This window comes from Drosophila serrata, unplaced genomic scaffold, assembly GCF_035046125.1.
Source record: "Drosophila serrata isolate PLE 108 unplaced genomic scaffold, ASM3504612v1 contig_275, whole genome shotgun sequence".
NCBI classification, from domain to species: domain Eukaryota; kingdom Metazoa; phylum Arthropoda; class Insecta; order Diptera; family Drosophilidae; genus Drosophila; species Drosophila serrata.
Window position 1 is genome coordinate 53,962 of NW_028257173.1, and position 12,715 is coordinate 66,676.

The window sequence follows — 12,715 nt, forward strand, 5'->3', positions numbered from 1 at the left end:
TCAGACCATATTGATATTTTTTGCCTTGTATTATTCCCCCGCAATCTGTTGTTGCCGGGATACTTGGTCCAGAAAGATATCGAACGATTCTGAGGGGTTGTCAATATTAAAATTGAAAATATTTCATTTGCCAACCTTTTTGCATAGATTCTGGGCCTGCAGTCTGGCGACATGATTGGAATTATAATAAGCTTTCTGTCCAAAAAGCAACCAAAAAATAAGCAAAAATGTACAAAGATTTATTCCATTCTATTCTCCTTATTTTCTTGTCTATCGGACATGGTGGGCGTGGCAGGCATAACTTGTAGTTAAGTGTGCACAAGTTTGGGAATCCCCCCGAATACACACTCATATATCATAAGTTTTGTGTGTGTGCTCCGCCTTTGTTACGCTCACTTGAGCATGGTAATATGTATTCTGGTTACCCCGAAAATGTATGTAAATATATTTTCCTTATTCGCTTGTATCTGACCAGTTCCTTCTCCTTTTCTTTCTTTTTGCCACATTCATCTTTGCACATTTCCCCCTACAATTCATATTTTACAACTGTTGACTGGATTATGCAGATATCCAAAAAATATTCGGTTTTAGATTCACAAATAAGCAACATCTGTTTTGTGTGGAAAACTATATTCCATTATCTCACATAAGTGGTTACTAAAAAGTATTTCTTTATGGTATTATCCCTTGATACCCTTTCCATTCAAATTGCACTTTGCTAAGCTGCCAAAATTGACTGATTCAATATTGTATTGCAATCGAATTATTTATTGACTTGCAACCTATATATATATATATATATATATATATATATATATATATATAAATATATATATATATATATATGTATATATATATTTTATTTGAAACATTAAGCCTGTAATCCCTTTTTGTTGTCCAAATATAAATGCAAATGGTAGCCAAAAATGATTTATTATGCATGACTTGTGTAATGAACGAAAGTACAAAAGGCAGTATCTTTGTTATAACAATTGCACATATCTACCTCTATGTGGTTGCCTTAATTGGCAATTTGGGAGTGACGCAATATTTCGGTTTATGTCTGAAAAAAAAGTAGCATTGAACTGGAATTTATTTGTGGCCCTCATCAATACCTCGTTTCTGTGGCAGCTCCAAAAAACAACTGCTGAATTTCATGCATTAATAGAAATCGGATATTCCTGCTCATTTTCATATTGATTTGGTCAGGTACAAGGCAATACTTCCGGTGTTATGGCATTCCTTTTAGCCATCACGCACAGCTCCTTCCGGATTCATGTGTCTGCATATTTAATACGAATTGTTCATTTCATCCATATATGTTTTCTTCAGAAGCGGCATCGTTATCTTTTGTGCGTGGTTAATCTCCATTAAGGCCAACTGCCGGCGTTTCTTTATAGATTTCTTTCGAAGGTTTTCCACAGTCGCAGTAATCCCAAAAGGGTTGCGTAATGGGAAAAGGAATTTTCATGTCTTTTATACGATTTTTTTAATCCTTTTTCTCTCAGGAGTTTACATGTCTCATATATTTCATGCTTTTGAAATGATGTCATAAAGATTTCTGTTGTACAGACTTAATACTTTAGGGAAAATACTAACCTTAAAGTATTTGCGATACTTGCGCATCACTTGAATCCACCGATTAACTCTCGTTTCAACTATGTATAAACAAGCTATTCCTTTTTCCATTTTGACGCCTATCCCTTCACAGGAATGTTTATTCATTGCTAACCTTGAACCCATCCATTCATACATCAGTTGTTCGATTCTTTGTTCATTGGCCCTTAACGCATCTGCAGTGATTTAATGACTCCCATCGACTCGAGTGATGGGCAACCGCCTCCCTTTTCCTGGTTACGCCCATTATTGATGATACGCACATGTCTATGGGCTGATGAGTCGCAAGAGGGCCCAAAGGGATAATAACCCTAACCATAACCTAACTCACGCACACGCGGAATGGCAGACACGCTGTGATTTAAGCACTCGGCCGGGATGCCGGGACCACACGGCGTATGAGTAATGGGCGGCGATTGACCGCAACGTTGACTTGTTGACGCCGCGTGAACCAAGTGAGCCATAAAACGTCGCAGTTTTTCACAGATTTGATTTTTGATTTGCTTTCTCTGTGTCCCTCTCTCTCTCTCTCTCTCTCTCTGTTTTCTGCTTTGGAAAAGCCCATAAGCCGACTGCATAAAGTGTAGAAATTGGAAAAGGCGGGGTAGAAAACAAAATGAATTTGAAACTGATCCGGCTTTGAGGACATGAAAGACCACTAGTTAGTACACAAGGGAAAATTATGTGTAATTAGTATTATTTGATATAGAATAAATATTGGTTTTTATTTTGGGAAATATAGAATAATTAGAAAACCATATTTAAGGAAGAAAATGGTCCACATTATTGTATCTTTCTTTTTGAATTGTTGTTGAAGTTGTGAAAATAACTTTAAAGTCTTTTAGCACTGTAAAAAATAGCCTGAAGGAAGAGGTATTAATTTTAAATGTATGTGCAATAAATATATATGTGATTGAGTATTTATAGATCTTAAAATACATTTCTAACCTTTCTAAACATAGTTTAAATATGTAAAAATACGACAAACACCTTTCCATAAATGTCACATATACTCCTTCATGATCTTCTTCAAATATTTCCAAGAAATATACTTAAAAAAACACCTGATTTTCTTCTCCTAACTATTAATAGTCATATATTTTTGCTATTTTCTCCCCATGCAGGTAACTTCTAATCCCCAACGTAATTGACATTTGATTGGACGTGCCTGGCCATGGGGAAGTCTAGCTTGCCACCTGCCCGTTGCGTGCTCATGCATTAAGTAGACAGCGGAGCCCAGGCGGAGGTTCACTCCCAAAAAAGACAAAAAACCACCCAGCACACACACACACACCCACCCACTAACACCCCACACACATGACCGCGTCACGAGCGGCGAAACGAACGTGACACATGGCGATGTACTTTTATGCCAGCAAAATATCAGCCATCGCCTGCGGAACACGCTGCAAGCAGACCGTTCTGCAAAAATCGCGCGGGCAACGCGATCGAGACAAATGCCGCCATGGAGGGCATCACCACCAGCACCACCATCAGAACCATCATCAGCACCACCAACAGGGTCAGCACCACCGGCGGCATCATCGACGGCGGTGTCATCTCAGCAGCGGCAGTAGCTCCGACAGTGAATCTGCGGATGACTGTTGCCTGGAAATGGGTGAAACGGGAGCGGCATCAGCGGGAGCGACAGCTGGTGAAGTGTCATCCGGTGGCATATTCTCACTGGATCCGGGAAATCTCACAGCGGAGACAGCTCTTTTGGGTGGGATCCGGTACCGGAGGCGACATAGCGCCGAGCAGCTGAGTGCTTACGACTTGGAAATGGGGTTTCAGCAAATCGAGGTGAGTGGCAATTATAATTAAAATGAAAATGCAAAACCATTAAAAGATAATATAGATAAATATATACTTTATTGGACTTTTAATGACTCCTTCACTGAGTTACAAGCTTCTGACTAAAATTATAATATCCTTCCGCAGTATAAATTTAGTCTTTGATTTAAGATAAATCCAGTATACATGGCGTATACTTAACGTTACCCCCTTAAATTAAGTATACGCCATGATGTCGTAAGAGAGAACAGTTTAAAAATTTATAAAAATAAAAAGTTCCAGTTACAAAGAAAGATTTGCAACTAAATTATAAGATCGAATTAAAAATCTATTAAAACTATGCTTTAAATACATGATATTTATAAATATTTTTGTATTAAAAATGATTCGTCAAATTAATGTTTTAAAATTTCGTAACTCAGCCAAAAATGCATTAATTTCAATTCGAAAAGCTTTTCTATGCTAGTTTTTAATAGCTTAACAAACCTGTATACTCAATTTAAAATGTAAAAAAAATAAAATTTTTATCAATATTTTTTTTTACAATTTTAACGAAAATTGGGAAAAAATTTCAAAAATTTTTTTTCTTCCTGAGATAGCTAGAATCGACTCGGTTGTTCAAGCTGATCAAAAATATATATGATTTATAGGGTCGAAAATGACTCCTTCACAGTTTTCTAAGCTTCTGACTAAAATTATAATACACTTCAAGGCGATAGTAATTAGTATCTATCACAATTCCGAATATATAAATAAAACTTCAGGATAATTTAAAAATATACTATAAAGATAAATTTAAATTAATAAAGAGCATTTAAATCAACTTTCTTAATTGTTAAGATTTATATTCTTTTATTAAAGTCTTTAAAAATATTTTTTAAATAAAGTAAATCGATTAAAATCACAAAATTCTTTTGCTTCGTTCTACACTGCCCAACTAAATTCTATATGTATGTATATCTAGTACACCCTTTTAACTGGAAAATCTAAGCGTAAAATAGCCTGCATATCGAACAACTCTCTTTATATTCCATTAATTATGGCTTTGTTTGTCTGGTTTTTGCAGCTTGGCACCACAAAATCGAATGGAGCGAACAACGACGATGTTGTCCAGTACGATGTGCCCAAAAATCCGCATAAGCGCAGCCAATGTGATATTAATTTTGAGGTAAGCACTTTGGTAATTAAGTGCAACTGTTTTCCCAATTTCCCTATTTTCCCCCTATTTAATAATCATTTTCTATTGGCCCTGTTTCCAGTCAACATATTGTTTGGCCGAGTAAAGTGGTTTCATTTTAGTTTTTGGTTTGGTATTTGCGCTACAAACGTTACAAATTGTATAAAAATTAAACCATTATTTAATCTGTTTTTACAGAGTTCAGTTTTGGGCTCCGGAGGCATTATGTACATAAATGGTAGAGCAGTTTCTGGGCCATTGGAATCCCTAGTCGAAGCACTTTTGCCCAAGAATGTCATCGATTTAGATAAGGTAAGTTTATACATAATTTAACTAGAACTTAAATCAATAAAAGAGGAAACTTAACTAAGTTTAGTTTGTGTCAAACAGAGAATTTCCTGTTGCCGTCTGTATAAATATTCAATATATTTACAATATTGCCCAGACTATGTTAAATGAATAAAATGTCGATGCAAAAGAAAATAAATAATACATGGGCATATATATTTTTGCAATTGAAATTAGTTTTTTCGTTTAGTTTGGCATCTGGCAAAAGGTAATAAAATGTATGTTAAATTCATTTTCGGTTGCAATTTTTCTATTTGGCAAATATAGCAATATTAGTAGAGGTGTTTGAGAATAGAAAAATGCATATATACAGTCATTAATATTTATCATTTTAAAGCATTTAAATAGTGTTTAAATAAATATTCATCAGATTAGTAATTTATCAATCAAAAGCTAGAAGAAAAGCATTTTTAGGATTAAACTTGTGGCTCTACTTCTGCTTTAAGTCAGATCACTGTTTTGGTCACCCTTTAATCGCATTTATATGCGAATCCCCTATTGCATATGCCAAATGGAATACAAATCAGTTCTTACTTAGTCACAGGACACTTAAAGACTTGAACGCTTGCCAACTTGAGGTTGCTGGCACGAGCCAAAAACCACAACCCAAAAGGCAACCAGAGTCTGTCCTTTGGCCAGGACAAGACCCAAAAAAGACCCAAGCCCAGGGGACAAAACAAAAAGCAAGCAAACAAGGACAATCTGGTGTGTGAGAGGCGACGACCATTCAGAGGCCACAGGCAGCAAGTGCAAAAATAATTAATTCGTTGCAAACAAATCCAGAGATTAGCGCTAATTTGATAGAGCTGATGTGCGATGCCCTTGGCCAAGGAAAAGCTGCAAAAGTCAAAGACAAACAACAACAAAAACTAAGCTAATTGCTGGCTTCGAGAGATATTGCACTGAGGGAAATACTATGGATTAAATAAAAGCTTTGAAAGATTAAAAAAGATATGTGTATTAGAAAAAATAATACAAAATATGTATATCGAAAAAGAAAATATTTTAATGACATTTCTATACTTATTTTATAATATTTCCTTGAGAATATAATTGAATTAAATTATTATAAAATGTATAGTAATTTTCTAATAAATTACTTACTCTCCCCCAAAAAATATTTCCTCAGTGCCTCAACAGACATTTGCCAGCCATAGCAACACTCATTTTATTATGCTGGTGGAATAGCTTTTGAGTTTGCCACTAATCTAGTCTTATATTTGCTTATTTCACGATTGCAGGAATTTGTATTCTCGTTTTTATTATCATCACGCTTATTCCTGCGACCCCATGAACTTCTGGGCAAACTATTGCATTCGGTACCTGATGGCGGTTGCCTGGAATCCTTAGTCGCTTTGCTGGCCGAATGGACGATGAAGTTCCCCTATGACTATCGGGATGAGCGGATGATGAGCCATGTCAAACATATCGTTGCCAGGTGAGAAGAGAAAATACCAAAAAGGAAGGAATTTTGCCAAGCAAATTGCCTATATCATCCCTCTCACCCTCTGTATTTCCCTTTTCGGCTTAACGCAAATTGCACCCAATCAACTCTTGAACTCGGAACTCTTCAACTCTTCGTCGCCAGATGTTCCAATTCGCATTTGGAAGCCGTTGTCTCCCAAACACTGAGTGCCTTACTAAAACGTTTGACTGATTTAGAGAGACATGAGGCGGACCTACGAGCCTGCCAGACCAACGACAAGGTGAGTGAAGGAACCAAAGCACCTGGATCAGTGTTGTCAATTTGGGGGTTTTTCAGAGGGGTACCTTAGACAGGTCTTGAAAATTGATTTAAGGAAAAATTCAAGAAACATGTGTCAAAGAGATACCATAGGGATTAAATCAATTGAAGTTTTAGTAATTGCTTGAATGAAAATCGTGGACGGTTTGCTTTAAATGTTAGTTAGTTATTTTACATATAAATAATAATAGAACATAAATGAAAAATAGCTGGGAATGTACCTTTTAATTGATTGATTGATTTAATTTAATTTAATTTGAAAATGATAGGATAATATTTTATTATAAAGAAACATCAATGAAATTGAAATAGCCTTTCATGTTTAAAGGTTATATTTAAAAAATATTTAGCTTAACATGAAAAACATTAAAAATTTCTTAATGGAAACCTTTCCATTTTATTTTAAATTTTATATAGCATTGTTTTTTACCATAATTAAAGTTTTAGTATAATCTGTGAGTATTTGAGCAACACTGAGTGGGATGCATTAAAAGTGCCTAACGTCCCCCCGCTTCTTCTATGTCTTGTTTACCTCGATTTTCCCATTTGCCCATTTTCCGCTGCCTTTTTGGGGATTTTCCATGTAGTCTGTAGTAGAGACTCCACTCAACTGTCCAACGGCCACGCAATACGCACAAATCGTTTGTCGGCTGGAAAAGAAACTGGCCAAGCACATTGGCGGAGAGGAATTCCTTCAGTGCAGCAGCATGATACTGCTCGATAAACAGGTAAGCACTGAGAGAAAAATATAGCACAAACCAAACATCTATCTTTCTCTAGGATTAAGAAGAGAAAAATACATTTTAATAGGTTTAAAGATGGGAAAAGAGGGTACTAAGACTAGATTTTATATTCCCATATTATTTGTGCGTAGCATTTAATAATAATGAAGCAATTATTTAATTAGAAATCCTGAAAAGCCTCTCATAAATGCAAAAACTGTTGGCAAATTGCAGGTACATTTAATTAATTTAGATCCCCGCCAGATCTTGATGCTCAAATGAACACCCCAGGACAAATTTTTATCCGTAACCAACTAAATGAAATTATATTCTTCAAGTTAAATGCACGCTAAATTGCAAATGTTTCCCTCAGCATAAGTCAACATTTGCCATAAGAACAATCCTGCAGTTTTGCATAAATTACACGGAGAGCACTCTCTGGCCCAAACAATCATACACACACACACACAGACACACACTTTCAGGCGCCTACAAGGACATGCAATTAAAATGACGACAAGCAGCTTCATTAACAATGCCCCCCTTCAGCCATGCGTCTCATTTCAACAACAACAACTCTCTGCCATTTCCTCTTCTCTCTGTCATTTTTTTTCTGTTTAATGCAGAAAAAATGGGACCAACCATCCACATCGGGGGGACCGCCAGGAGCCCAGGATCCAAAGAAGACATGCAACCTGGAAACGTATCTGGATTGGTCGGCACGTCTCCGTCTGTTTGTCTGCAATGAGATACTGCAGGTGAGTGGAAAGGACGAGCTCATAACCATTTTGGGGGTCAGCAGGCAGGCAAACTTCACTCCGATGCACTCAGCTCCACTGCTGCTGCTGCAGTGAAGTCCGGCTTCCAAGTTAAACGGAGCGCACGAGTCCTTAGACCCAGTGGATTGAATTAAAATTCCCATGCATGTTGAATATGCAGGGAGGGCACGTCCAGCGATATCCTGGATGGTCCTACAGCAGCGGTTAACCAAATAGAGCCTTTAAAGTATAAGAGATCTATAAATAATATTTAGGAATTTCATTGGGAAACTGAAAACGAAACAAACTTAATGGCAAAGTTATTTTTACATCCTTCAGAACCTCTTTTCTTGCAGTATTTCTTTTATATATTAGTCAAAGGTATTATTATTATCAGTATTTCTTTTATATAATATGATGTTCCTATTATTCCCACCACAACTGTATGATTGTCTCAGTCAGGCACGCTCTCAAGATGGCATATAATTTATGCCGTTCGTAACTGTCTCATTGACAGTTTGCCAGTTGGCCGTGTAAGCGACTCGTTAAAACTTTGGCCAAGTCACGTGGGTCCGAGTCCTTCCTCCTCTACCACGTCTAACTAACTTCCGTAATCAAATAAATCTTTCATTTTCCCACTGTCGTCTGTAACGTCATTGTCTTCCATATTCCAGAGCGTTGGCATCGAGGGACGCAGCCGGACTGTGGAGCTCTGGAGCGGTGTGGCCCAATATTGCCTGCTTGTGGGGAATTACAATAGTGCCACGGCCATTTTGGAGAGCCTGGAATCGCCGGCAATAGCCAGGCTAAAAGTTACGGTGAGTTCACTAAAACTAACTATCCAAATCCAGAAAACTATGCCAAAATAATGGCAATTAAATTTGCATAAAGCTGTAATTAATTACGACCCCAAACACACATGGATGATATATGCCATTATAAATCAGACGAAAAAATATCTAATTTATTTTGGTTTAATTTATCTCAACAAAAACAAAACTAATTCATTGACAAATTTATTACTGCGGAAAATAATTTGGTGTTTATAATTAAACAGCCACCGGGGTTTTTATGTGTTTAAAGGAAATTAATCTATCGATTTTTGTATAGTTTAATGTGGGGATATCCACGGAGAAGTTACTTTCCTTTTGTTTAGATTTTCAAATCATTTCAACGAACTTTAAGCTTCTATTAATTTCCTTTGAAGTATTTAATATAACATATAAATCCAGTGAAAATCACAGTCTTCCTTTCCACTCTAAAAATCGAAAGTAAAACTTAATTACGCGCAGTTTCAACTTAAGACTCTAAAAATAATGACAAACATTGGAACGTGCCACTCCATAAATTTTGTTAAATAAATGCAGAAAATTAAATAGACAACAATTTTATAGGCAAATTACGTGGCGAGGCAACGAAATGGGTTTTGGGTTCATAATTCCCCTTCAGCAAATTGCGCTGTGAAACTTTAATTGGCGGAGGTCTCCGGCGAGGAAAGGCCACTAAACCGAATGGAATATCATTTGCCAAACTGTCAGACATCAATTCCAATGACATTTTCATATATGTATATACTAAAGAAAACATTTCAAAGAGCAAATTTCCATAAACTCCAAGAGAGAACTGAAACTTAAGCTTGGCTATAGTTATCGTAAGCAAAAGTACCAGTATAATCATTTGCTCAAAGAGTACAACGAAACGGGCAAGGATAATAAAATTGCTCCTTTTGCCAGTAAGGAGTATGTGCCTTCGAGTGTGTCTATGTGTGTGTGGGTGTGGGAGTGCAAGTGTATATGTGCACTGTAATTGCACGCTGTAAAAAGTTAGAAAGCAGCGCCTTGAGGCCATTTTCATTCATGCTTAGACAAGGAAAATGGTGTATAGCTAAAGACGAAGTGAAAATACCCTATATGTAATTTTAAAAAATATCCCAGAAGTTATTTTTATGATTACAAACTATAAATTTAAAATAAAATGTAGTTGGAAACATGTAAATAATACTTACAACAATAATCCGAAAGTCCTTTCCTACTTTGGGGAAATAAAAATATATTTTTAGCTGATTCTTAACTATTTTTCTGATATAATTCCATGTCAAATATTTTGTAATATTATGTATTTATTATTCGTCTATTATATATATTTTTTTATGTGGAAACAAACCTTTCTTCCAATTTAAAATACCCCAAAAAAGACACACTTCTTCCCCATCATCATGTCTAAAAGAGATTCTTGCTCAAGGAAACCATGTCTTTCTCTCTTGTTCCCCTGCTGCGTTTATCCTTTTTCCTTGCCTCTTCATTTGTGTGTGAACTCGAGGAAAATCTTTTTGCCACAAGGCCGGACCCAATGCCTAGGATATTTGTACGTGTCAGCAGATATTTATGCAGCCTAATGCATTTCGGCGTAAAGGAGCTTAAAAGATTTAGGACCATGTTCGAATTTGGTCTGTCGGTTTCTCAGTTAAATATTGAACCCATTAATGGCAGTGCTCTGGCAAATGGTATTTGTTCTGAACATAATTGAATATTAATATTTCAATGGAGTATCTATTTTAAATCACAAAATGCCACCATTCAAAAGAGAAGTTTTAAATAATCATTCGGTGCTATCATTTTTGTGCCACGTTGTCATAACAACGAAAGTTATTCCACAGCATTTTTGTTTACACAAAAGGCTTCCAACTCGCTGCGAAAAATAGGGGCGAAAAAAAAGACTGTATTAAGGGGGAAATGACCACGCCCAAGCAACCACATTTTCACTGCAGTTGGCCCAATTCCATCAAGTTTATATATTTACTCAGTTATTTGGCACATCGCCCGCACCTTTGGCCCTTTCAGCCCCCTCAATAGACCGCAGCGTGTTGCCTTGCATTCAGCAGCAAATGAAGCTAGTTTTCATTAAAAAACTTTTTAATTAGTTAATGGATTCTGCAATTTTCCCTTTCTCCTTATCTATATATATTATTTTTTTGGCTTCTCTCTACTGCCGCCTCCGTTTAACACTAGACTTGGCATTCTATTTTTTTCCATTCATAATGAAAAAATCAAGTTAAAAGTTACTTAACGCTACCCTTGGAAGCTTCGGCTTATATTTTATTCATCATAGAGTAAAAGTTTTACCATTTTTCCGGGAATTTCAGATTTTTAATGTGCAATTTTTTATTAGCGAACAAAAGAAAAATTAAGCTGCATTAATCAGTAAAAGTAAACCTTTTAAATAAAGCGGATACAATTCGAGATTAAACTTCATACTAAAGCCATAGAATTCTTATGATATAAATTGTGATGACAGGAGAAGTGTTTCGAATGCTAATTTATATGCCTCGGCAATTAAATGTGTAATTCAACTTTCATCTGCTGCTTTTTAATTTTTACTCTTGCTGCACTTCAGCTGCTATAAATTCTGCAATGCTTTGTACATTTCGGTGGACAATGGGCGCTGAAAAGTATGCAGCGAGGAATGTAAAATGAAAAAAGGGATTCCCCATTTTTTGTCGAATAAAAAATGAAAAAGAATTGCATAAATTTACAGAACTATGCATAGTTCTGGTGGCAAAGAGTGGGCGTGTCACAATGCATTGTGTATCAGCAAGGAGAGTGTATATATACATATATAAATAAAAATATATATACTTCTATAGTTAGTGGTGAAATGTTTATGAGTGTGCAATAAATGTGACGTCCACAAAAAACTCCGAAACTCTGAAAAGGTTTAAATTATCCGCCAGAAAAAATAGGTGCACAAAAACTTATTATGCATTTGCTTCCCTAACGAGCCATCTCAGGCTCTTGGTGTCCTTTTTTTTGGAGCAGCAACAAAAGAATGTTTTTCAATGTAAAACCCTGAAATAATAAATTGCCAAGATCCCTTAAGATGCTTGCTGCTCTCCCCTTTTTTTCGATGCGATTCCAACACTCAGTTTAATGCTTGTAAAATCCCCCAAAAAGCATTTCCCTGATGCCCCTTTAGAAATCCTAATTAATATGTTATCAGACAAAGGCCAAATGTCGCCCATAAAATTCGATCTAAAGCTTTTCGGCGTAAATTACCAGCATAAAACTCACACAAACAGACAGAACAAACAAAACCATAAACTTTTACAACCCAAAAAAAGCAGGGAAAATAAAGAAAAATCACAAAAAGAAGCAAAAAAAAAAACACAAACAGAAAACCAAGGAAATGAAATCATGGTATGGGGAAGGAATCCTTCGTATCAAGATTACCACTACGAATGATGCTCATTTATGGATTTCGATTTGATTACAGTGGAGCAAATTGCAAGTGACGTGTCAACAATTGGACTGCATGCAGCGACATGCCGAGGGCCATGGACATTTATGGCAGAAGCAGGCCATCGTCCTAAATGAGCAGCAGGATGGGCTCCATCTCAAGACTGATAAGCAGGCGGCCAAGGAGAAGAGCAAAGGAGGAGTCGGAGGAGCAGCTGCCACATCATCAATGGCCATTGCAGTCCCCGACGACACGGATGAGAAGCCATCGACAAGTGGGCGAGTGATGGTGGCTGGCACAACAGGCACTTCCGGTACGAATG

The 12,715-nt window shown here is 36.5% G+C and overlaps 1 protein-coding gene across 1 annotated transcript in view; it reads left to right on the top strand.

Annotated features, from left to right (window-relative positions):
• The window catches only part of LOC110187214 (uncharacterized), a 30,043-nt gene that overhangs the window by 4,605 nt on the left and 12,723 nt on the right, over positions 1-12,715 (top strand). The window contains exons 2-10 of the mRNA XM_020956613.2: positions 2,742-3,420; positions 4,478-4,579; positions 4,787-4,900; positions 6,178-6,374; positions 6,525-6,642; positions 7,268-7,408; positions 8,029-8,160; positions 8,835-8,978; positions 12,430-12,706. Of these exons, the coding sequence (XP_020812272.2) occupies positions 2,971-3,420; positions 4,478-4,579; positions 4,787-4,900; positions 6,178-6,374; positions 6,525-6,642; positions 7,268-7,408; positions 8,029-8,160; positions 8,835-8,978; positions 12,430-12,706 (1,675 nt within the window). The 5' untranslated portion in view covers positions 2,742-2,970. The remainder of the gene's footprint in view (positions 1-2,741; positions 3,421-4,477; positions 4,580-4,786; positions 4,901-6,177; positions 6,375-6,524; positions 6,643-7,267; positions 7,409-8,028; positions 8,161-8,834; positions 8,979-12,429; positions 12,707-12,715) is intronic.